The sequence below is a fragment of the Triturus cristatus genome, chromosome 4_1, assembly GCF_964204655.1.
Source record: "Triturus cristatus chromosome 4_1, aTriCri1.1, whole genome shotgun sequence".
NCBI classification, from domain to species: domain Eukaryota; kingdom Metazoa; phylum Chordata; class Amphibia; order Caudata; family Salamandridae; genus Triturus; species Triturus cristatus.
Genome location: NC_140585.1, coordinates 649,824,320 through 649,849,422, shown reverse-complemented (window position 1 = coordinate 649,849,422; position 25,103 = coordinate 649,824,320). Strand labels below are relative to the sequence as shown.

At 48.7% G+C, this 25,103-nt stretch overlaps 1 protein-coding gene across 1 annotated transcript in view; it reads left to right on the top strand.

Moving 5' to 3' along the window:
* Positions 1-25,103, top strand: part of TMEM117 (transmembrane protein 117) — a 1,887,095-nt gene that overhangs the window by 1,443,720 nt on the left and 418,272 nt on the right. The window contains exon 6 of the mRNA XM_085653044.1: positions 15,221-15,380. Within this exon, the coding sequence (XP_085509170.1) occupies positions 15,221-15,380 (160 nt within the window). The remainder of the gene's footprint in view (positions 1-15,220; positions 15,381-25,103) is intronic.

The window sequence follows — 25,103 nt, the reverse complement described above, 5'->3', positions numbered from 1 at the left end:
ACACAAAACTGCAGAACACCACTGTCGAAATCGCAAACAGGCTTCTTGAGGGGCAGATGGGCCTAAAATCATACTGCTATTCTGCCACCCAAAGAGGGCAGAAATGACCACAATCATCCTCCCTGTTAGAATCCGGGTTCTCCCACAGGGAATGGTTGGAGTGGAGCCTTCTACTTCCTTCCACTCTTCCCACTTGCCTGGAAAGTTTGGCATGTTCTGCAGTGAGTATCTGGACTACTGCGCATTTGGGGCCAAAAGAAGTGGGTGACAAGCCTTTCAAAGGTCTTGTCCTGCCCCAAATGTCCTGCTAAGGGTACATCGTGAGCCAGCCCCAGTAGGAAGGCTCTGAAGCGCTGGGGTAACACCAGCACACGGGCTGACCCAGGCTCAGCAACCTTAGGCTCAGAATACAGGAGGTTGTTCTCCCAGTAAATGAAATGTGTTCCGTACTGATCACCGTTGGCCTGGTCTGCAGCCTGCTGCCGCATACCCGCAAGAGAAGGGCATTCTTTCTGCTCCCTGCAGAACTCTTCCCTGGAGGGTCCTCCTTCCTGCTGCCAATGGGTCAGCTCAGGCAGGTACCCCAGTTCAGCTATCTGTTCCCCTGTAGGTTCCAGGACATCCCCCTCAAGGTCTGCTCCCTCCTGGACCGTAGGAACTTCAGGGGCCGGTTTCCCGTGCCCCCTGCTCCTTCTCTTCAAGGCCGGTCCCTGGGCCTCCCTCTCAGGCTCCAGGACCTCTTGAGCACCCCTACTGGCTGCCATGGACCATGTGGTGACACACGCCCAATCCGGCATACCCAACATCTCCAGGTGAGCACTCCGCTCCACCTTAGCCCAAGGTGAGCTCTCCAAGTCGTTCCCTAACAGACAGTCTACAGGCATGGCGGGCCTCACAGCTACCTTAAGAGTACCAGAGACCCCCCGCCACTGAAAGGGAACCTGAGCCACTGGGCAGTGACTCTTGGTGTTGTCTGCGGCAACAACCGGATAGAATGCTCCTGGGACAACCTGCTCCTGAGACACCAGGTGGCGCTTGACAGCCGTCACACTGGCTCCTGTGTCTCTGAGAGCTTCAACCCTACGGCCATTTATGGTCACCCACTGCCTGTATTTTTTAGTGTTCTCAGGCAGCTGGGTTTGGGGGACCACTTCACGGTCTCCTAATGAGACAAGGGACATCTCTGTGGGACCCCACCCACCTTGGACACCCATCTCCTCCCCCAGGGCTACACTAGTCACCTGCCGGGATGCTGGTTTACCAAACAATGGACACTTCACATCAGAGGCAAAATGCCCCATGTTACCACACTTGTAACATTTGAGGGGCCCCTTCTGAAAAGGTGTACCTGTCGGGGCCCCTGTCGGTTTCTGTGGTGGGGGGAGGCTGAGAACCTTTCCCTTGGTTCCCTTGGGGATTACTTTGGGGCCTCTTCTGGAACTCCCTCTGTTTACCCTTGTCCCCCCACTCTTCTGCTGGGGACCCTGCCCACCTTTGGCGGAATCTCCCACTTGACCCTTGTGGACTCTGGTACTGACCCAGCGGTCCGCCTCCTCAGCAAGCTTCCTAGGGTTAGTCAGCCTACTATCAATCAGGTGCTGGCGTAGCTCAGGAAAACAATTACTGGACAAGTGCTCCCATGCCAATAAATCAAGAAGCCCTTGAAAATCATTAACTTTGCTACCCTTCACCCAACTATCCAGTGCTCTGCAAAAAAAAGTCACACATTCAACATACGTACTGTTTTGAATCTTGGTGCAACCCCTGAACCTTTGCCTATACAACTCAGGGGTCAACCCATACCTAGACATCAAAGCAGCCTTCATATGGGGATAGGAATTATAATCATCTGAAGGCAAATCCAGCAGTGTATCCCGCCCCTCACTAAGGAACCGTCCCCGCAACCCCGCTCCCCAATCTTTCTCAGGGACCCGGTGGGAAGACATGGCTACCTCATAGGCCTTAAACCACTGCCCTATGTCATCATTCTTGAAGAATTCCTTAACCACATCCTTGGGTATGTACACCCTTGATTCTGTCTGCACTGACGGTGTGCTGCCACCAGAGGGAGTAGACTCTAAACTCTTAGCTTTCAGATCTAATTCCCTCAACTTTGTTTCATGCTCCATTTGTATTTTTCTCTCTTCCAGAGCCAGCTTTTTGCTCTCTAGCTCCAGCTGCCCATTCAATTTGAGCTTTGCCATTTCCATTTTGTGCATCCTACTCTCTCTTCTATCTGCCAGCTCCTCTGGAGATATACTCTTACTAGACACACTGCTACCAGCAGAGGAAGGGCTTCTCCTTCCTCTTGAGCCCACTGGCCCATCCAGTTGCTCATCTGCATTATCATCATCAGTGGCCTTCCTTGCTTCTACCTAGGCCCTCAGCGCCTTGTAGAACTGTGTCTTGTTTTTACATCCAGTTGTAGAAACATTAAACTTCCTGCAAAAGAATTTCAGCTGTGATAACTTGTAGCTGTCTAGTTTCTCTTCTTCCCATTCAAATTCTGTATTGACAGAGACTATGGATGCTGCTTTCTCCACCATGGTAAATCTTGGCAGTCCTCAAAAATAGACAGTCCCAAAAAGAAATCTACCAACAAGTATTGGTTGCGTTTAAGGTCTGCACTCACTAAGTAGTATTCACCAATCACTGTACATGAGTCACAAATGCAAGTCCAGAATCCTCACCGCTGACCACCAATGTTAGAATCCGGGTTCTCTGGTTGGCACAGGTAGGTACTTGTGACAAGCAGGGAACCTTTCCTCTAGTCAGGGTAAGGGGTTACACTACTAAGACAACCCCTGCTCACCCTCTAGGTAGCTTGGCGCGTGCAGACAAGGCTTATCTCAGAGTGTTATAGGTTAAGCATTTGTGAACACATACAGTAACCAAGTGACAACACTACAAATGGACACCACACAGGTATTTATATTAAAAATAAGGATTCTTTATATAGGATTATCACAAGACCATTAAACGATTAAAAATACACAATACGGTTGCTTAGTTGGTAGAAGATTGCTTAGTTTCTCTTAAGTTCTTAAATGCGACACTTTAAGTCAATGTACCTTAGATGCGACACGCAGGGCAACGAAAGTGTTGCAGCGATGCAGATGCGTTGAAGTTCTTGGTGCAAAAGAAATAAAGACGGGATCTTCCAGATGCGTTAAGCTTTTCCGATGTTGCGAGAAGGCTCGACTCGATGAGTCAGACAGCGGCCTTGGCAGCAGCACTCTTCTCCGACGTTGCGAAACGCTTCCGCTCGATGCGATGCTGCAGCGGCGACACCCCTTCTGCGAGAGGCTTCTCCGTGGATTCGAGGCGCTTTTCTGGTTGCGGTGCAATGCGACAACTACGATGGCTGCGATGGCGACACGCTTCCTCCTCGATGCGAGACTCTTCTCTCGATGCGGTGCAATGCGACAGCTACGATGGCTGCGATGGCGACACGCTTCTTCGGCGTTGCGAGACACTTCCGGAAGGATGCGAGACGCTTCCGCTCGATGCGATGCTGCAGCGGCGACACTCTCTGCGAGATGCAACAGCAACAGCTCCGACGGCGGCACGCTTCTCTTCCTTGCGTCGCGCTTTCAGCTCCTTGCGACGCGCAGTCCCTCAGAAGGCCCAACAACAGCAGCAGGCACTTCCAAAAGACTCTGGGGAGCTGGGGGTGAAGTCCACTGGTCCTGGGACTTCGTTCAGGGGGCAAGCTCAGTTCAAGCCCTTGGAGATCTTTTCAAAGCACAAGTTGAAGCAAAGTCTTTAGTAGTCTTTCTCCTCTCCTTCAGCAGCAAGGCAACCACTGCAGGCCAATCCCCCAGGTCAGGGACAGTACTCCTCCTACAGCTTTCCCAGTTCCTTCTCCTCTGGCAGAGGTTCTTCTTGTTTCAGCAGGATCTAATTTCTTGGGAGCAGGGTCCCAATACCTATACCCCTAATTCCTTTGTTCCTCTAGGGTAGAGGGGCCTTTGCCCAGTCCAAACCAGTTCTTGAGCACTCTGTTGACATGACTCTGCCTTTCTATTCAGGGTGCAGGGCAGAGACATCAGCCGCTCCGCAGGAGGTGGAGCCAGCATTGTGGTAGCAGAGCACAACCCTATTCAGAGCCCAGGTGTACTCCTCCCACCCATCTGACTGCCAATCTTCCTATTCACCACCAGGCTACCTAGCCCTGCCCCTCTGGGTTTCCCCAGCCCTGTCACTCACACAACCAGACAGGCAGATACACATCATAGCAGAGGCGGGCTGAAATGGTCAAGCAAGCAAATACCAACTTTCTAAAAGTGGTATTTGCAAACACAGAATATTAAAATAAATTTTACTAAAAGATGTATTTTATTATTCTGAGTTCAGGCATACTAAACTCGAATTTCTACCATGTTCCCTGGGTCTGTTAGGATCATAGAATGTAACATTTCTGACAGCCCATTCTGGCCTATGGAGAACAGGTAGCCTTACAATAGTGAAAAACGAAAATGGCTGTAATTCACTATTAGGACATGCCACACACATCAGGGCTTGTCCTACCTTATGCTTACAATGCACCCTGCCCTTGGGCCTACCATAGGGGTGACTAATATGAAGTTAAGGGAAGGTTTAGGGACTGGCAAGTGTGTGCACTTACCCAGTCAGCATGACAGTACCAGACTGCACGCAGGTTCTGCAATGGCAGCCCTTAGATACATTTTACCAGGCCGTTTCTGTGGGTGGCACAACCAGTGCTGCAAGCCCACCAGCAGCATTTGTATTTACAAGCCCTGGGCACTCCTGGTGCACTTTACTGGGGTCTGACAGTAAACCAAATAAGCCAATCATGGAATCCAACCAACATATACATTTTAAATAGGGAGCACTTGCACTGTGGCACTGGTTGGCAGTGGCACAGCGCTCTGAGCAGCTAACACCAGCAAAACACATGAGGCACAGCGACAAAAAAGTGGAAGGGAGACTCACGCCAAGGTGCCAGGTCTAACACTCCCATAAAGGGGAGCGACCCTTGTCCAAGGGGCCGCTCCCCAACATTAAAAAAAACCGCGGGTGGCCTAGTGGCCCTACCAAAAACAAATCAGCCAATCTGCCCCTCAGGGTGGCAGAAATGGCCAAATTAATGCTCACCAAATGGGAGCAACCCTTGCCCAAGGGGCCACACCCCACAAAAAATCCATGGTGGTCTACTGGGCCCAATTAAAAAAAAAACATGGTGATCTGGCCCCCTGGGGGGCAGCCACAGCCACAAATATTGACCCCAAAGGAGAGTGACCCTTGCCCAAGGGATCACTCTCCACAAATACCTCTCTGGTGGCCTAGTGGGCCCTACATTAAACAAGCATTTGCAATGCAATTGGTCTCACCTTTGGGACCTTATATGTATTTAGCTATGCAGCACATTAGTCTGCGCACTGAAACATCTGCTGTTCTTTGACATGGAGGGAAAGTAAGCACCAAACTGCGTGACACACGGAGAGAAATATTGCCTTTCATTGGGAAATGGTGTAGTCCAAAGCCCTGTTTTTAATATAAAATCTGGGCCTTCGGTGGTCATATCACTGAAAATACAAGATTTAAAAAAAATATTATTGTCTATGGGTGCTCGTGGAAGACAATTTCTATGGACTGAAAACTAAAAAATGTTAAAGTGATTCTGGTATTTTACAGACCTCTGCTGGTCGTTTTCTATCCTAAGAGTTAAATAGAGCATTTGCCAGAAAAATTTAAATAATGTAAGTCCATCAGCAGAACACAATTCTGGTATTATACTGACCTCTGCTGGTCATTTTCTATCGACAGTTAAATAGTCAGTTGAACAGAAAAAAAGTCCCTAAGCGGAAGCAGACAAGTCCTAGGGCTGATCTCCAGAGCCCACAAACCATATAAACATATAAGTATATACTAAAGTACATACAAGAGGTCTCGAATGCTCGACCTAAAAATGGCAAAATCTGCCCCCCCATGGGGCAAACAGCCAATATCATAAGCCCCCAAAGGGGAGTGACTCTTTCCCAAGGGGCCACTCTCCACTAAACACTCCCAGGAGGTCCAGTGGGCATTTTTTTTATATAGAAAATCTGCCCCCCCCCTGTTGTTAATATGAGGGTTGGGGGCAAGTTGTGAGGAGGAATGCCAGAGGACTGGCGAGCTGATGTGTGCCCTCAGAATCTACCTTAGGGCCTTGTTGGATAATATTGTCGCATGGCTCCCTAACCGTGATGAGGAACACCATCACGCTATGGGAAGGTGAGACTGCGGTGAGGCTGCGGGCGGAAACTGATTTTTGCCCATTATGCAGAACAGCGAGCCCATGGAAAAAACTTGCCCCTCAATGCCTTGTTCCTACCTTAGGAGTATGATTGGATCTACTGACATGCAGCAAGTTACCCACTTATGGATAATTTCACTCGGACACAATGACGCAATCCAGACTACTGGACTACGTATCCCAGACTGCCATGGAATCAAGCAGTCCTGGGGACCGCCCACTAGAAGGCTATGTAGCAAATAAAGATGCTTGAAAGTTATGAGTGCGAATTGCTGTGTGCTTTTCCTGCACAGAAGAAGCGTCATAGCTTTGAAACGCGTCGGCAAGTTGTTAATACGAGGGTTGGGTGCAAGTTGTGAGGAGGAATGCCGGAGGACTGGCGAGCTGATGTGTGCCCTCAGAATCTGCCTTAGGGCCTTGTTGGATAGTATTGTCGTGTGGCTCCCTAACCGCGATGAGGAACACCATCACGCTATGGGAAGGTGAGACTGCGGTGAGGCTGCGGGCGGAAACTGATTTTTGCCCATTATGCAGCACAGCGAGCCCACGGAAAAAACTTGCCCCTTAATGCCTTGTTCCTAGCTTAGGAGTATGATTGGATCTACTGGCATGCAGCAAGTCACCTACTTAGGGATAATTTCACTCCGACACAATCACACAATTCAGACTACTGGACTACGTATCCCAGACTGGCATGGAATCAAGCAGTCCTGGGGACCACCCATTGAGGGCTACATAGCAAATAAAGATGCTTGAAAGTTACGAGTGCGAATTGCTGTGTGCTTTCCCTGACCAGAAGAAGAAGCGTCATAGCTTCGAAACGCGTCAGCAAGTTGTTAATACGAGGTTTGGGGGCAAGTTGTGAGTAGGATTGCCGGAGGACTGGCGAGCTGTTGTGTGCCCTCAGAATCTGCCTTAGGGCCTTGTTGGATAATATTGTTGTGTGGCTCCCTAACCACGATGAGGAGCTCCATCACGCTATGGGAAGGTGAGACTGCGGTGAGGCTACGGGCAGAAACTGATTTTTGCCCATTATGCAGCACAGCGAGCCCACGGAAAACACTTGCCCCTTAATGCCTTGTTCCTACCTTAGGAGTATGATTGGATCTACTGGCATGCAGCAAGTCACCCACTTAGGGTTAATTTCACTCGGACACAATCATGCAATCCAGACTACTGGACTAAGCATCCCAGACTGCCATGGAATCAAGCAGTCCTGGGGACCGCCCACTAGAAGGCTACGTAGCAAATAAAGATGCTTGAAAGTTATGAGTGCGAATTGCTTTTCCTGCACAGAAGAAGCGTCATAGCTTTGAAACGCGTCGGCAAGTTGTTAATACGAGGGTTGGGGGCACGTTGTGAGGAGGAATGCCGGAGGACTGGCGAGGAGCTGTTGTGTGATCTGCCTTTGGGCCTTTGGATAATGTATATATATATATATATATATATCATAGTTTTCCCTCTTCCTTTGCAGTAGATCGCTAATAGTTTGCGGAGCACGCAGCACATGAACATTTCAAGCACACAATAAAGCGATCATTCAGAGGTTTTAGCAAAAGCACCAGTAGTTGGTCTTTATTCCAGGTAACGCGTTTCGCTTGCACAGCAAGCTTGGTAACACAATTTGCTATGGGAAAGGGCTAGCAATACATAGGGGAATGGAAATCAAAGAGGGACCACATAATACATGAATTAGTTAAGCAAATTGGCATCCATTTTGAAGTGTCCATATATACATATATGTGAATGTATTAATTCATACATAAATGACAGTTATAACGAAAGTCGAACGTGTGTATTAAAGTCATACAATATTATCCAAAGTGGACCAAGTCCCTATTTCCAAGGTTTAAATTATACATGACTGGGGTTCAGTGTATCACCTAGATAAATTGGTCACATGGATTGCCCTCAAATTCATGGCATCCATTTTGTAACGTGCAAGTTGTCATGTGGTCATACATAACAATACATGGGTAGGTATATGAATCCGGGAGAGACCACCAATAATGTACTACGGCAGCCGATTGGCATCCATGTTGTGGTGTATATGGTTAAACATACATAAAATGTATAATGGAATCATACACTACTATCCGAAGTGGATCCAGTATCACTTCTTTCAAGGATAAGTCAAACCTGACCGAGGTTCAAAGTCTATCTATCTTTTGTCTCCTATTTTTCTAACCCTGTTTTTGTTGGCTGAAGGATTCTGGGCACTTTACCACTGCTGATCAGTGCTAAAGTGCATATGCTCTCTATATAAATTGTGAATATGATTGGTTATCCATGATTGGCATATTGATTTACTTGTAAGTCCCTTATAAAGTGCACTGAGTGTGCCAGGGCTTGTATATCAAATGCTACAAGTGGGGCCACACTGGTTGTGCTACCCACATGAGTTGCCCTGTAAATGTGTCTCAGAATTTGACACTGCAGTGTCTGCTTGGGCAACTTTTAACTGCCATGTCGAGCTGGCAAGTGCACCCACTAGACAGGCCCAAAACCTTCCCTTTTTGTAAAGCACCTCTCAGTTAGGCTCAAGTTAACCCACTGGGCAGAGTTCAGTGTATGTGAAAAGTAGGACATTTTCTGATGTGTGTGATGTGTCCTGATGGTGAAATAGTATTTTGTTTTTTACTATTGAAAGTCCATCTGTCCCATAGGCTATCATTGTAGCTGCACTGTAACATTTTACTTGTGTAACTTTCAATTGGGACAACATAGAGTTTAGACTCTCTGAATTCAGAATTTACTAATACACCTTTTATTAAAGGTGGTTATTAAATTATGTGTTTGAAAATGCCACTTTTAGAAAGTGGGCATTTTCTTGCTTTACCATTCTGTGCGCCTCTGACTGTGTATTCATCGTCTGGTATTTTGTGTAGGGTCCATAACATGTCTATGTGATAAGTATCAATGAAATGACTATTTCCTAATGCTCTATCATGTGTACAATACCTAAATATTCATGCTTTAGCACTATTCATGCTTATGACAATTGCCTAGTTGGCAAACTGCTTTTACTTTATGTGATTGTGGTCTAATGTGTTTTACCAATAATACAAGGTGCTATTTTTTTATATAACCTTGTGTGGAGTCTCTTTTGTGGTGTGCCTTGTGTGTCACTGGTGTGTGTGTGTGTGTGTGTGTGTGTGTGTGTGTGTGTGTGTGTTGCACAAACGCTTTACATATTGCCTCTGGGATAAGCCTGACTGCTCTGCCAAGCTACCAAGAGTGTGAGCAGGGGTTATCTTGTGTGTGTGTCTCTCCCTTACCCTGACTAGAGTGGTGGGTTCTGCCTGGCTTAGGGACATACCCTAGCCAACCAGAAACCCCATTTCTAACATGACTGCTGTGAGAATGGTGACAAGAGGGCTAAGGCTCAGAGTAATGAAGCATACAAGTAATTAATCAAAGCAAAATGGTGATCGGTTCCACTATCTTTAAAGGGAAAACAAGTTGAATGTTGTAATTAGTCAGAGCATACACTATGACTTACAACTCCTTCACACTTAATAATTGCCGTTAATTGGAGTATCGGGCACATCATTCAACCTGCATGCTTTCTGAAAGGTTGCATAATACGGAAACCCATCAATGCTGGTTCATGGCATCCGCCCCAAGCTCACACTCTGTCCTCCATTTGTTTGCTCTTAAATCATGTCTCATGACAAGACAGGAGAAGTAAGCCATTGGCAGCTTTCAAGCCTATGACCTGCAGCTCAAATGGCTGCTTTTTATGCATGACATGAGCAGTGGGAGTTGCCAGGGCTACCGAAAACCATACATTGCATTAAGAGGTACACTGTGCGTTTCAAATGTATTTAGTCACATATACGTCTGTAATTTGCTGAGACGCTCAAAACACTTTATTTCTGGTCTAAAGAGATGTTTGTCGTGTCAGGCGAATGCCGTGGGATACAAGTATGGTTTGCAAATACACAATATTCATGTTAATTACGATCTTTTCTTCACCATGGGACTCTCTATTTTGGCCTCCTCCTAGCCAGAGTAAGTTCCAGGTAGGGACACCTTTGAGGAGGCAGCTCAAGCCCAGCAAAGCTAACAGTGACCTTATTGGTGGAAAAGATATCTAATTCTGTTCTGGCAAATCTAATGGAATGAACCTTTTTTTGTTTGTTCATTTGAATTTGTGCATAATTTATGAGCAATTTTTGGTACTTATTGTTGGTTCTGGTTCATTTATTCTTTGTACATATTAAAACTACTTATGAATCTAGACTGTGATAATATTCACTACATTCACTACCCTTGACCTTCCTGGTAGGTCGCTCCCACCCGCTGCAGCTCCGCCGTCACCCCCGCTGTCTCTGCTGCCACCGCCGGTGATATCGAGGCCCTCCTCCACCCGCAGGCTCCACCTGCGCCTCATCCCTGGTGGGCAGTGGTGGCCTAAAGTTCATTTCCACTGTGCCTGTTGCTTGCGTTGCCTGTCTGCCCGCTCCTCTTCTGTGCCCTCCTGCCCCTCGCTCACCGCTTGCTTCCGTGCCCCTTCTGATATCTGTACCCCTCACCAACCTCTATGCCCCCTTATATTCTGTATCACTGTCCCCTGTGCCCCTCTGATTTTGTGCTTGTACTCCTGTGCCCCCTCTGATTTTGTGCTTCTTTTTCTGTGCCCCCTCCTCGAGTCCGTGCCCCGTGCCGGTCTCCTTTCCCCCGTCCCCGCCGCTGCCTCCCCTGCGGCCCCACCCCCTCTGCACCCATTCGCTCCACCGTCCCTCGCCTCCCGCCTCCCAGCTGCTCCTCCCTCCCCACCTCCCCTTATATGGCGGCTGCTGTGCTGCCGCGCCGCGCCTAAGGTAAGCCCGTCTGCGCCCATCCGTGCCTGGACCACGCCCAGCGCCAGTACCCCTGACCCCCGCAGCAGCCACGAAGTCCGCCTCCGCTACGACGCCAACACCCTCGTCGCTCTCCACCCAGGAAGGACCCATACCTGCTGCAAGGCCGCCCCGAGGCGCACCCACGGCCCCTTCACCTGCCGGAACTCCAGCTTCTCCTGCCGCGAAAGCGCCAAGACGCCTGCCACGACGGAACCCAACCAGCTTAGATGCATCCTGATCAACACCCGCTCCGCACACAAACACGCCGTCGAACTCTGGGACCTACTCGACACGCATCGCAGGACGTCGCCTTCCTAACCGAGACCTGGATGAACAAAACCTCCTCGCCAGACATCGCCATAGCCATCCCAGATGGGTACAAGATCACCCGCAGAGACCGCACCAACAGGGCCGGAGGAGAAATCGCCATCGTCCACAAAAACACCATCAGGGTCTCAACAAACACCAACGACACCCTCAGCACCACCGAACACATGCACTTTCAGATCCACACGGACCCCAAGACCACCCTAAGAGGCACCCTCGTCTACAGACCGCCAGGACCCCGGCCTCAATTCTGATACTCCATCGCCGACCTCATCAGCATGCACACGCTGACCTCCACCGACTACATCCTCCTCGGAGACCTGAACTATCACCTGGAGAACAACAACGACAGCAACTTCTCCACCCTGATCGACAACCTCGCCAACCTCGGACTGAAACAGCTCGTCACGACGCCGACCCACATTGCCGGCCACACGCTAGATGCCATCTTCTCCTCAAGCCCACAAGTCACCTTCAGCCACGCCTCCGAACTCACCTGGACAGACCACCGCTGCATCCACTTCTCCTTCCAAAAACCCCTCACACACCACCCCACACTACAGACCCCCCCGCCGCAGCTGGGGCAAAATCACCCAAGAACAACTACAGACAAACCTCGCGCTCAACCCTCTGACGAACCCCTCCAACCCCGATGAGGGTGCACTCACCCTTGAACGCTGTATGAACGACTGCGCCAACACCGTCGCCCTGCTGAAAAATCCCACCAGCAGAGACACCAGCAGAAGAGTCAGCTGGTTCACCCCGGAACTCCTCGACTCAAAACGCAACTGCCGGAAACTGGAGAACATATGGCACAGCGACAAGACGCCAGACAGCCTCACTGCCCACAATGACGCCATCCGCAACCACCACCACCTCATCAGGACCGCCAAAAGGACCTCCTTCACAGACCACCTTGACAACAACGCACACAACAGCAAGGAGCTCTTCACCATCGTGAAGGAACTCTCCAACCCCAGCTCCAACGCCAACAACATCCCACCATCGCAAGCCCTGTGCGACTCCCCCGCCGCCTTCTTTCACCGGAAAATCACTGACATCCATAACAGCTTCAGACCCCGGACGACCCCTGCCGACCGCACCGAACCCACGGCACCCCTCCGCCCACGACACCCTGACAGCGAGGGCCAACGTGAGCATCGAGGACACAATCAAGACCATGGGAACAATCCACTCCGGATCCCCGTCCGACCCGCTCCCCACCACATCTTCAACAAAGCCAGCAATTCCATCGCACCCCACCTGCACAAAATCATCAACCTCTCCTTCGAGACCGCCACCTTCCCTGAGAACTGGAAGCACGCAGAGATCAACGCCCTACTGAAGAAACCTAAGGCAGGTCCGAGCGACCTCAAGAACTTCCGACCCATCTCCCTGCTTCCGTTCCCAGCAAAGGTCATCGAGAAGATAGTAAACACCCAGCTCACCCGTCACCTCAAAGACAACATCTTGGACCCATCCCAATCAGGATTCTGCAGCAACCACAGCACCGAGACCGCCCTAATCGCCACCACAGACGACATCAGGATCCTACTAGACAACGGCGAGACAGCGGCCCTCATCCTCCTGGACCTCTCCGCCGCCTTCGATACCGTCTGCCACCGCACACTACGCACGCAGGGATCCGAGACAAGGCCCTGGACTGGACCACCTCCTTCCTCTCCGGCAGAACTCAGAGAGTCCGCCTCCCCCCGTTCCGATCCGAGGCCTCCGAGATCATCTGCGGCATCCCTCAAGGATCTTCCCTCAGCCCGATGCTATTCAACGTCTACATGGCACCACTAGCACGCATCGCCCGACGGCACGACCTCAACATAATCTCCTACGCCGACGACACTCAGCTGATCCTCTTCCTCACCAAGGACCCCCTCACCGCCAAATCCAACCTCCACCAGGGAATGAAGGCCGTCGCAGACTGGATGGGGGACAGCCGCCTAAAACTGAACATAGACAAGACGGAAATCCTCATCCTCTGGTCCAACCCCTCTGCATGGGATGACTGTTGGTGGCCCACATCACTGGGGACCCCCTGACTCCCACCGACTACGCACGCAACCTCGGAGTCATCCTCGACTCGAAACTCTCCATGACCAAGCAAGTCAACGCAGTCTCCTCCACCTGTTTCAACACCCTCCGCATGCTCCGCAAGATCTACAGATGGATCCCGACAAACACGAGGAAAACAGTCACCCAGGCCCAAGTCAGCAGCAGACTCGACTACAGAAACGCCCTCTACGCCGGAGCCTCGTTCAAGCTCATCAACAGACTACAGAGAATCCAGAACGCCTCTGCACGCCTGATCCTCGACATCCCACGCCCCGACCACATCACCTCCCACCTGCGGATCCTGCACTGGCTCCCCGTCGACAAAAGAATCTCCTTCAAGCTCCTGATCCACGCACACAAGGCACTCCACAAAACCGGCCCAGCCTATCTCAACAGTCGACTCTCCTTCTACGTACACAACAGGAAACTCCGCTCCGCTGACCATGCCCTGGCCACGGTCCCACGCATCCGGAGAACTACTTCCGGAGGCAGATCCTTCGCCCATGGCGCCACCAGGACCGGCAACACCCTCCCCCTCTACCTACGACAAACCGAAGACCTGCTGACCTTCAGGACACAACTCAAGACCTGGCTCTTAGACAAATAGCAGCAGCACCCCCCCCCAGCGCCTTGAAACCCTCACGGGTATGTGGTGCGCTTTACAAATTATGTGATTGATTGATTAAGTGTGTACATTGAATGTTTTATTTGCCAAAACTACTTTATAAGAGAATTAGTTCCATTTGGTGTTCACAACCTCTGTTCAGTTGTGTTGCACATCATAAAACTGTCAGGAAGGAGTATTATAATTAGGTATTTTAATGATACTTTTTACAGCATGTTCATTAGCTGTGTTTACAGCAGAGGCCAAAGGGGAAAACAGAAATAAATCATTCGACAGGAAAACCCATGGAAGACAAGGACATGTTCGAAAACGCTCATGAGCTCATGTTATACCCAACGCTTGTACCTGATTCACTCATCTTTCTACTACACCGAAGCACTTCAATTCGAGTCTTTCTGACCTGTTATAGAAACTGCAACTATGTTTACTTACTGCCCTGTATGTGTATATCTACTACTCCACACATAATGACATCTACAGCACTGCTCACCTGGTTAACGTACAACGGAACCCCTCCAAATTGCTCTGGCACCCCACATGCAGCGTTGTGGTCATCTACACCAAGAACAAAATAAAGTATAAACCAGGAGATACAGCCTCATGTGCTGCAGACCAACAGTGCTGCAAACACCCCAGGAAAGGGACCTTGAATGAAAAACAGAACATCAACCATGACAGAAAATATTGGGAAGACAGGTTTATACATTGTGCAGTGTCATGTCTTCCTGGGTGATCCTGCTGAGAATAAGCTAGAAGTGTTTTTGGTAATTTCTGTGGCCAGCTGTCTGGAGGAGAAGATGGTTTGTGGATGCCGCTGTGTGCGCCGTAGGTTGTAGTCTAGCCTGAGGAATACAAATTAGCCCTTAGACATAGGAGCCGATGAAAGAGGCAGGTTGCACACATTTGGCACAGTAGTTTGTGCATTAGTACTTGCCTTTATTTGCATGCGTTAGCACACTAAGCCAAAGAGTCTGGATTTCCCAATGTTTGCTGTGTTACATTCGCTAGTTCCCAGAGGACTGATAAAAAAAACTATCAAACAAGTAAAGCAGCACTATTCCTGTCAAGCTAAAATGCCTATATTACTTCTTCTAGGACTGTCCTGTTCACTCTGACCTCTGTTGTTGTGCTTGTTATCACTACTGACTGGATCAGCTGGGACAAGTTAAATCGTGGATTTCTGCCGAGCGACGAGGTCTCAAGAGCATTCCTGGCTTCTTTTATCTTGGTATTTGACCTACTTATTGTGATGCAGGTACATTCCAAGTATTTTTTTACTAGTCATTTTTTATCTGTCCATTATTACAATATTTCTCATCGAGTCATTCACTCGTATAATTTAAATCATAATAAATGTCAACGTGTTATGTATATATGTGTGTATATATGTGCGAATATATATATATATAGTTATATTTATTATGCATTAGACACAGCGATAAGACTTAGTACTTTGAAAAGAGAAGCTCTAGCTAGTTACATTATGGGTTGGGTGCTGCTTTCATTTGCATTACATTTTAATGTATGAATTATTTTAAAGCGTCAAAGAAGAAACCTGTTCAAATCAATGAAGCTCTGCCAAGCACACAGGCCAGGAAAATGTAAAAATGTATGGGACGAAAAACACTCGAAGCAAAGATCACCATTAAAAGCTCTTGAAAAAAAACCAATATAAGTTGCATCTCTAGCATAAGCAAAATATACTGACAATGTGAAGTAATAAGTATATATTTTTCAAGACAATATTATTAACTAATGTATAAGGTATGTTTCACCTGACCCTCTCATTCGACAAATTTGAGGTAAGCATTAAGTAAGTGATACCAGACATGGTAATTTAAATATGTTTGCAATTCCAATTTTATTATGTATTGCCGCTTCCTTAAATCGACGTGAGTAAAGGTGATGTGGCACTTGTAAATGCACCTGATTGTGTATTATTTTGAGAATGTAACTGTTCAGATGTCCAATCGCATTGGCTACCCTTTCGATATTATGATTGTATACAAGCTTCCCAGTATTCCACTTGAGCAAATAGAATCTAATGTACTCGTAGAATGCAAGAGGGCCTTTAGTAGCTACGTACTTAAAAGATCTTACATCTATGATGGCCATTTTGCTTCAGGTAAAATCATTCGGAGATTATTTGAGATTGAAAAATCCATATATTTATATCTAAATATGTATAAAGGCATTTAGTTTTAAAAATGTAGTGACACGTTGTTCGATGATCCACCTTAATGTCTTCCTGAACAGTTCGTTAGAGCCAACAGTCTGTTTTTTTCTAAATGACTCAATTGTTCACTAATGAGGACTCATGCTTAGTGATTAATTGCATTATGCTGAAAATCCAACAGCATACATCCACACGTGATTAATTTCTTCGAATTTGTTTTTTGTGAGTAAAATCTTTTGCTAGGGTCCTTTTCGTTGTAACACGTCAATCCAATAACAATGATACATAAAGCTCAGCAATGGAACTTTTCGGCATCCCCCCACCTGGAATTTCGACCTTTCCACAACGACTATGTGAGGACATGTTCTAATTCTTCAAATTCAGATTAATATTACTCAAATCCAGTGTGAGAAGTTGGCCTGGCATATGCTGGTCACTAGTTATAGTGGCCACCTTGCACCAGTCCTATTCGACTCTTATGGTAGATAGGTTTAAGACAACCTTTTAAAGAAAGCTATCCTAGTGGTAGCTGTGGAGAGCACCCTTTAGGCTAAGTCTCTGAGGAATGTAAAGCATCGTGTTTTACCTTATAATCTCTTGAATTACCAAATGAAAGGACACCACACAGGTATTTATACCAAATATATATGTATTTATTTCTAGACACACTCTACTAATCTCTTTATGAGATTAGAAGCCAGGAACACATTCAAATATTAACGTTTTATAATAAGTTAAGCACAAATATGGCTGGAGCCCTAGGGGCGTACCAGACCATATACTAAAAAAATGAGTTAAGAATGTCGACTTGCAAAATGGCAAGGCCTAGGGCCTGTAGAATCGCTGGGGCTTCACTACTGCAGTGAAAGCAGGTAAGTAACAGGTCCACGGGAGACGCGTGCAGTGTGTGAACACAGCCGCGGGTTCCCTATTGATTACAATGGAGCAAGTCGCGGTTTGATTTTTAAAGTTTTAGGGTACTTCGAGGAAGTCTACAAGCAAGCCACTTACAAGGTAAGTAATTCGAGGGCCAACACACACTAGAGCACTGGAGTGCACGAGTTACCTCTCCCAGGGAAGCCGGGTGCATAGGTGTCTTTTGGTGTTGGGTCGCGTCTCTGTTTTCTATGGAGACTAAAGAAGACTTGCTGCTTGCGTCGACTGAAGAAGTGTCCGGTGGAATACAAGGGTGGATTCAAGATGGAGATGACCTGAAAATTGAAGGGACAGTGTTCAAAGTCACTTGCCAGTGACCGGTGGCCAGGAAGATGGCTGACCACGGATGCCGGGTGATTTCAGGTAATCGATGGTGTTTTGACTCTTTGCTCACGAGGTGCAGGAGAGATCGACGATGACCAGCAGCTGGATTTGGAGTGTCCCACGACGTTTGCAGCTGACTGAGGTGTCGGCAACCGGATTGGAGCTAACAAGCCTTGGCAACAGCAAGTCTTGTGGAAATCAAAGAAGGTCAGCGTTGCAGACCAGTAAGGTCTGAGGGACTCGCCCAGTGAGGGTGAGTGATGGCAGGCCTGGAGCAACCAGGGGAGCCCTTTGAGTCAATAAGAAAGTCTTTGGGGGAACCCACAAGCCAACGGGCAAGGGATCGCGAAGACGCCTCTTGAGGAAATGCTTCCCAGGAGCCCACGGTCACTTGGGACGGGGTAGGCCTCTGATTTTCGCTGCAAAACCTGCTGGAGGCTTGGGCCACAAATGGTCCAATGCACAAGTTCAAAGAACGTCGTGAAGGGGTTGCACTCGACAATAGTGCACGGTACCCGGGTATTCCTGTTCCTCATCACTCGTGGGGTCCACTCGCCTCAGCTCTACCGTCGAGAAGTCAGGAAATCTACTTCCAGGGCTGCAGGGACTTTGAACTCCGGCAGGAGCGGGAAAGTTTGCGACCATTGATTAAGGTTTTTGGTGCCTGCCAAGCAGGGGAGTCACTCCTTGACTCCAAGGGAGATTCTTCTGTCTTCCAAAGGTAGTGGAACATCGAAGGGCCAGGATTCTTCTTTGTAGAGCGTCGTCCAGGGTTATCTGATTTGCAATGGCAAAGTTTGCTATCTTATACTGAAGATAGGGGAGGGACTAGCTCTATGACCACTCCTCTGGGAGGGTCAGGGTAGGGGTGGTTACACCCACTTCCCTTTGTCCAGTTTCGTCCCAGAGCAGGGACAGATAGCCCCTGAACCGGTTTGAGCTGGCATAAGCACAGATGAGCCTACTGCTCTCCCAGTGCAGGACTTCAAAGCACTCTAGAAGTGCACCCACCCAGCTCCAATACACTAAATCCTGTCTGGAAGGTGGTGACACCTCCCTGTGACAGGATGCCTATTGTTGGGCCTCCTCCACTGTGAGTTTCGGTCAGCAGCAGGAGGGCAGCCCAGTGTCTGTGCTGGTGGCATCCATTTTGTGATGCCAAGGCTCTTTCAGATTTCTACCGTGTTACCACAGTAGGTACATGTCGTCCCCTCTAGAAGGGTGGGATCATACTCCCACACCAGTTACTGGTGTGGGGGTATGATTCCAAGTTGTTTTACACCAAACATGACATGTTTTGATGCAGTCATTCCAAAGTTAGCATTTACCGTTGGGTTATAATGCACTTAAGAGTATATGGTTTAACCACATTCACAAACAGCCACAGAGAATAGACTCTGCCAGCTGCAGAGGGGTTCTGCTCATGCATAGGCACCCCCTCACATAGTAAATCAATCACCCTGCCCTCAGGATTGATAGGGCCTGCCATAGGGGTGGCTGATAGGTTTATATGTGTGTGTATGGTGAGATATAGAAACCTATACCTCTGTGAGGAGTGCTAACACTACCTCACCCAGGCTGCAGTAGCAGGCCTGTGGTGTCAGATTGAGTCTGCTTCCCAGGGGTGGCATAATACATGCTGCAGCCCCTCGTAAGCCTGTGAAGTGCCTATTCCCTAGGTACCTAAGGTACCATATACTAGGGGCTCATAAGGTACCACAGTATCCAATCACTAGTGCATCTAATATGCACACCAAGTCGTTTAGAGAGAACAGAGAGACTGGGGCCCTGATTAGCAGGGACCTAGCCAGACTATAGCCAGAAATCAGTGTATACATCAGAAAAAAGTGGGGGCAACATAAGTGCAGAGCCTACTCTCCTACACATCCCCCCCCAAACGCAGGCACACTAAACTAACCTTGACCAGTTGAGTCTTTGTGTTCTAAGTGGAAATACCTTGAGAGTCCATCTGCATTGGCATGTTGGGTCCCAGGTCTATGTTCCACTGTATAGTCCATCCCCTGTAGGGAAATGGACCACCTGAGCAATTTAGGATTTTCACCTTTCATCTGTTTGAGCCATAGGAGGGGCTTATGGTCAGTCTGAACTATGAAGTGAGTGCCAAACAAGTATGGCCTCAGCTTCTTCAGGGCCCACACCACAGCAAAGGCCTCCCTCTCTATAGCTGACCAAAGTTTCTCTCTAGGGGTCAGCCTTCTGCTTATGAAAGCTACTGGCTGGTCTTGACCTTCATCATCAAGTTGAGACAGTACAGCTCCCACACCCAGCTCTGAAGCATCTGTTTGATCAATGAACTTCTTTTTGTAGTCTGGACTCTGCAAGATGGGGGCAGTGCACATTGCCTGCTTGAGGTCATCAAATGCCTTTTGACAGCTAGCTGTCCACTGAACCTTTTTTGGCATTTGCTTAGAGGTAAGATCATTTAAGGGGGTCACTATAGATCCATATCCCTTTAACAAACCTCCTATAGTGCCCAGTCAGGCCTAAAAAGGCTCTAACCTGTGTCTGGGTTGTTGGAGCTACCCATTCCATTATGGTCTGGATTTTGTTCTGCAATTGTTGAACCTGGCCTCCACCTACAAGGTGGCCCAGGTACACAACCTGACTCTTCCCTATCTGGCACTTAGTGGCCTTGATAGTGAGGCCTGCCTTTTGCAGGGCCTCCAAAACATTTCTGAGGTGGACCAGGTGATCCTGCCAGGTGGAACTAAAGACAGCAATATCATCAAGATAAGCTGAGCAAAAAGTTTCCATACCAGTCAGAACTTTATTCACCAACCTCTGAAAAGTGGCAGGTGCATTTTTCAAACCAAAGGGCATTACCACAAAGTGATAGTGCCCACCAGGGGTTGAAAATGCTGTTTTGGCCTTGGCATCATCGGCTAACTTGATTTGCCAATAGCCAGCTGTAAGGTCAAATGTACTGAGATACTTGGCTGAGGCCAAAGTGTCTATTAGTTCATCTGCCCTTGGAATTGGATAGGCATCAGTCCTGGTGACTGCATTGAGGCCTCTGTAGTCAACACAAAACCTCATTTCTTTGTTACCACCCTGGGTATGAGGTTTAGGCACAAGGACTACTGGACTAGCCCAAGGGCTATCTGAAGGCTCAATAACACCTAGCTCAAACATTTTCTGGACTTCAGTCCTGATACAGTCCCTGACATGGTCAGGTTGCCTGTAGATTTTACTCTTGACAGGCAAACTGTCTCCAGTGTCCACCTCATGGGTGCACCAGGAAGTCTGACTTGGGGTCAGGCTAAACATATGTCTGAACTGTTGCAGATCTTGTATGCACTCAGTTTGCTGATGCTCAGTGAGGCTGCTTGCCAAAGCAACACCATCAACTGACCCATCATCAGGGTTCTGTGAGAGCAGATCAGGGAGAGGGTCACGCTCCTCCTCCTGGTCCTCATCAGTTGCCATGAGCAAGCCCATGTCAGCCCTGTCCACGTATGATTTTAATCTGTTGACATGGAGCACCCTCAGGGGGCTCCTGGGAGTTCCCAAATCCACCAAGTAGGTGACTTCTCCCTTTTTCTCAATAATGGGGCCACAGGCTCCAACTCCCACACTTTCTGATCTGGCTGACAGCCTTTTGGTCATGCCAAGCTTTTTGTAATTCTTGGCTAGCCTCAAGGTTTTTAGTTGCCTTCTTCATGTACTCTGCCATCCTGGAGCGGAGACCAAGTACATAGTCCATCACATCCTGTTTGGGAGGTTTGAGAGGTAACTCCCATCCCTCCTTCACCAAACATAATGGGCCTCTGACAGGGTGCCCAAATAGAAGTTCAAAAGGGCTGTAGCCAACCCCCTTCTGTGGGACCTCCCTATACGCAAACAGAAGGCAGGGAAGTAAAAGGTCCCATTTTCGCCTAAGCTTTTCTGTGAAGCCTTTAATCATTCCCTTTAGGGTTTTGTTGAACCTCTCAACTAACCCATTGCATTGTGGTTGATAGGGAGTAGTGAACTTGTAGTTTACACCACACTCCTTCCACATTGCTTTTAGATACCCTGACATGAAGTTGGTACCTATGTCAGATATAACCTCCTTAGGGAAACCCACTCTGGAGAAGACTCCAATGAGGGCTCTTGCCACTACAGGGGCTGTAGTGGTCCTGAGGGGAATTGCTTCTGGGTACCTGGTGGCATGATCCACTACCACCAGGATAAACCTGTGCCCAGACGCTGTTGGAGGGTCAAGGGGACCAACAATATCAATCCCTACCCTTTCAAAGGGAACCCCCACCACAGGTAGTGGTATCAAGGGGGCCTTTGTTGTGCCACCTGACTTGCCACTGGCGTGGCAAGTGACACAGGAGCGACAAAACTCCTTGGTGTCCTCTGACATGTGTGGCCAATGAAAATGAGGGACAAGCCTGTCCAAGGTTTTGTTTTGGCCCAAGTGTCCTGCCAATGGGATGTCATGTGCTAGGGTGAAGAGGAACCCCCTAAACCTCTGAGGTATTACCAACCTCCTGGTGGCTCCAGGGGTAGGATCTCTAGCCTCAGAATATAGGAGTCCCTCATCCCAATAAACTTTATGGGACCCAGTAGCACTCCCAGCAGCCACAGCAGCATATTGCTGTCTGAGGGGTTCAAGAGAGGGGCAGCACTGTTGCTCCTTGCTCACATCTTCCCTGGAAGGTCCCCCTGCCCCCAAGTACTAAACCTGACCAGGCTCAAGCTCTTCTGGGGCAGTTCCTTCTTCAGGCTCTGCTTCTCCTCCCTCAGGAGGGGAATCTGAGATCTGAGACAGATGAGAAGGCACTGCCTTAACCCTTCTTCTCCTCCTCTTGGGTAGCATCTGGTCCATGGTTTCAGGATCCAGAGCGGGTTCAGCTTTATGCATTTTGGCCTGTGACCTGGTCAGAGCAAATACCTCGGAAGAATGCCCAACATCTCAGCATGAGTCCATAACTCCACTTCAGACCAGGCTGAAGTCTCCAGATCATTGTTGTTAGATCTGGGGGTCTCTAGTTGGCAGGGTAGGTACCACTGTCCAAGTAGGGACCCTTGCTTCTAGTCAGGGAAAGGGGGATACACTGTTAAGATAACCCCTGCTCACCCTCTAGGTAGCTTGGCCTGAGCAGTCTAGGCTATCAAAGGCAATGTGTAAAGTATTTGTACCAACACTCACAGTAACACAGTGAAAACACCACAGATTTACTCCACACCAGTTTTAGAAAAATAAGGTATCTTTACTAAAAACTTCCCAAGACCAAATACTACAGAAAAACCAACATACAATTAAAAAGGTTACTTTAAAGATAGTTCAAGAGTTTGCGGAAAGTACTCCAGGATGTAAAAATCAGTGTCCTGCACAATGCGACTCTCAATGCACAAGATGCGACACTCTCGTGCCCAACAGTACCTGTAGTTGCGTTAAGGTTCCCAAAAGCTATAACAATGAAGATGGCAAAGGCGATGCGATACTCCTGAGACCTTGGGGAGGCTTTGCAGCAGCCCTGTTTCACGCAGCAGAGGTGGATGCGCCGGCTCCGACCTGTAGGGGGAGGATGCGATCACTTTGGCTTTCGTGGTGTAGGTTTCTTAGGGGGAAGCTTCACACACAGGTACGATGCGACGATCTTCGATGCGGCGCGATGCGTGGCGCAGCGCTGACTTCTGGCGCCGCAACCCTCGATGCGTCACGGGACAGGACTCTGCGTCGACACACACAGCGACCGGATACTTTCACGCACCGGCAGTGGTGCAGCCTGCAAACTGGTTCTGCGACGACCCTCGCAGCGTCAAGAATCTTCACGCACCGGGACGATGCTCGACGCACTCGGTGATGCGGGGACTCCGGGTGCTGCGATGACGCCGCAATGAAATTCTCCTCTCACTCTCGCTCTTGCAACTCGCAACCGGATGATGCGTCCCTAAAATGGATGATGCGATGGGTACCAGTTACTTTTGTTCACGCTTCTGCTTTCCAGCTCCCAAACACAGCAAAACGACCTCCTGAGGCCCCAAGACTAGGCAAGCACTTCAAGGCAGGTCAGAACTCCCTCAGTAGAGTTCCAGGGGAGCTGTTGGTGAAGTCCTTTTGTTCCTGGGACTTCTTAACAGGGAGCCAGCTCTCCTCAGGCCCTTGGAGATCAGAATCAAAAGAAAGGGACACAGCAAAGTCCTTCCCCTCTCCTTGGCAGCAAAGCAAAACAGCAAGCAGGCAGTCTTCTCCTCTTCAGTTCCTTCCAGCTTTCTCCTTGGCAGAGGTTCCTTCTTAGTTCCACAGTGATCTAAAGTTTAGGTGTCTGGGGTCCTCTTCTTATACCCCTCCAAGTCTTTGTCTCTCTTTGTTTCAGTGGGGGGATTCCCCTGCTCAAACCGGTTCCTGGGTGTGCTCTGCCCTGGAGCACCTGGTTCCTTTCAGAGTGAGGGGCAGGGTCGTTAGACGCTCAGCAGGAGGTGGAGCCTGCTTTGTGCTGGCAGAGGCAGAGTCCTCAGCCTGGCCAGCAGGGGGTGGAGCCGGCATTGTGCTGGCAGAGGCAGCCCAACTCAAACCCAGGGGCTACTCCTCCCACCCATTTAGAGCAGATCTCCCTATTCACCCTGTTGCTGACTCATCCAGACTACTGGAGCCACCTAGCGCATCACATGACACCAGTCAGCCAATCTGCACACAGGCACACAGGAAGGTTAAACAGGGGAATAGCTACTTTCTAAAAAGTGATATTCTCACACAGTGAATTTCAAAACCATCTTGCTAAAAAGATGTATAATTAAATTCTGAACACAAAGATACCAAACTTGGATTTTCTATCTTGCCTTTAGGGGAAGATAGGCATGTAAACAGCCCCCCCCATTCTGTCCTATGGGCAAGATAGCCTCTCAGCAGTGAAAAATGAAAATGGCTGTAATTCACTACCAGGGCATGTTAGTACACACCTCAGTACATGCACAACCTTTCAGATACACTGCACCCAGCCCAGGGGGGTACCTAGGGCCACCATAGGGATGCCTGACATGTAAAGAAAGGGAAGGATAAGGCCTGGTCAGTGGTTGCACTGGCCAGGTCGACATGGCAGTCCTGGACTGCACATAGGCACTGCAAGCAGGCCTAAGACATTATTTTAGCGCTACTCCTGTGGGTGGCACAATCAGTGCTGCAGCCCACTAGTAGCATTTGTACTACCAGCCCTGGCACTCTCAGTGCACTTTACTAGGGCCTTGCAGGTAGAACAAATATGCCAAACATGTATAGCCAATTACATCACAATTTCCCTAGGAGCACTTGCACCTTGACACTGATCAGCAGTGGCAAAGTGCCCAAAGCATCTATACCAGTAAAAACGACATCCAGCATAGCATCAAAAAATACAGGAGGTAGAGGCAAAAAAGTCAGGGGTAACGACGCCAAAAGATGCAAGGTCTAACAATTGTCCAATAGACATTCAACAGGGAGGTCTGCACTGACTACTACTTTCTTGAGGCCAGTTACCCCTCCCCAGGAGAAATTCACAACTGCCAGGCTATGGTTGGTCCTGACATTGTTTGCATTGGTAACCTGGTACA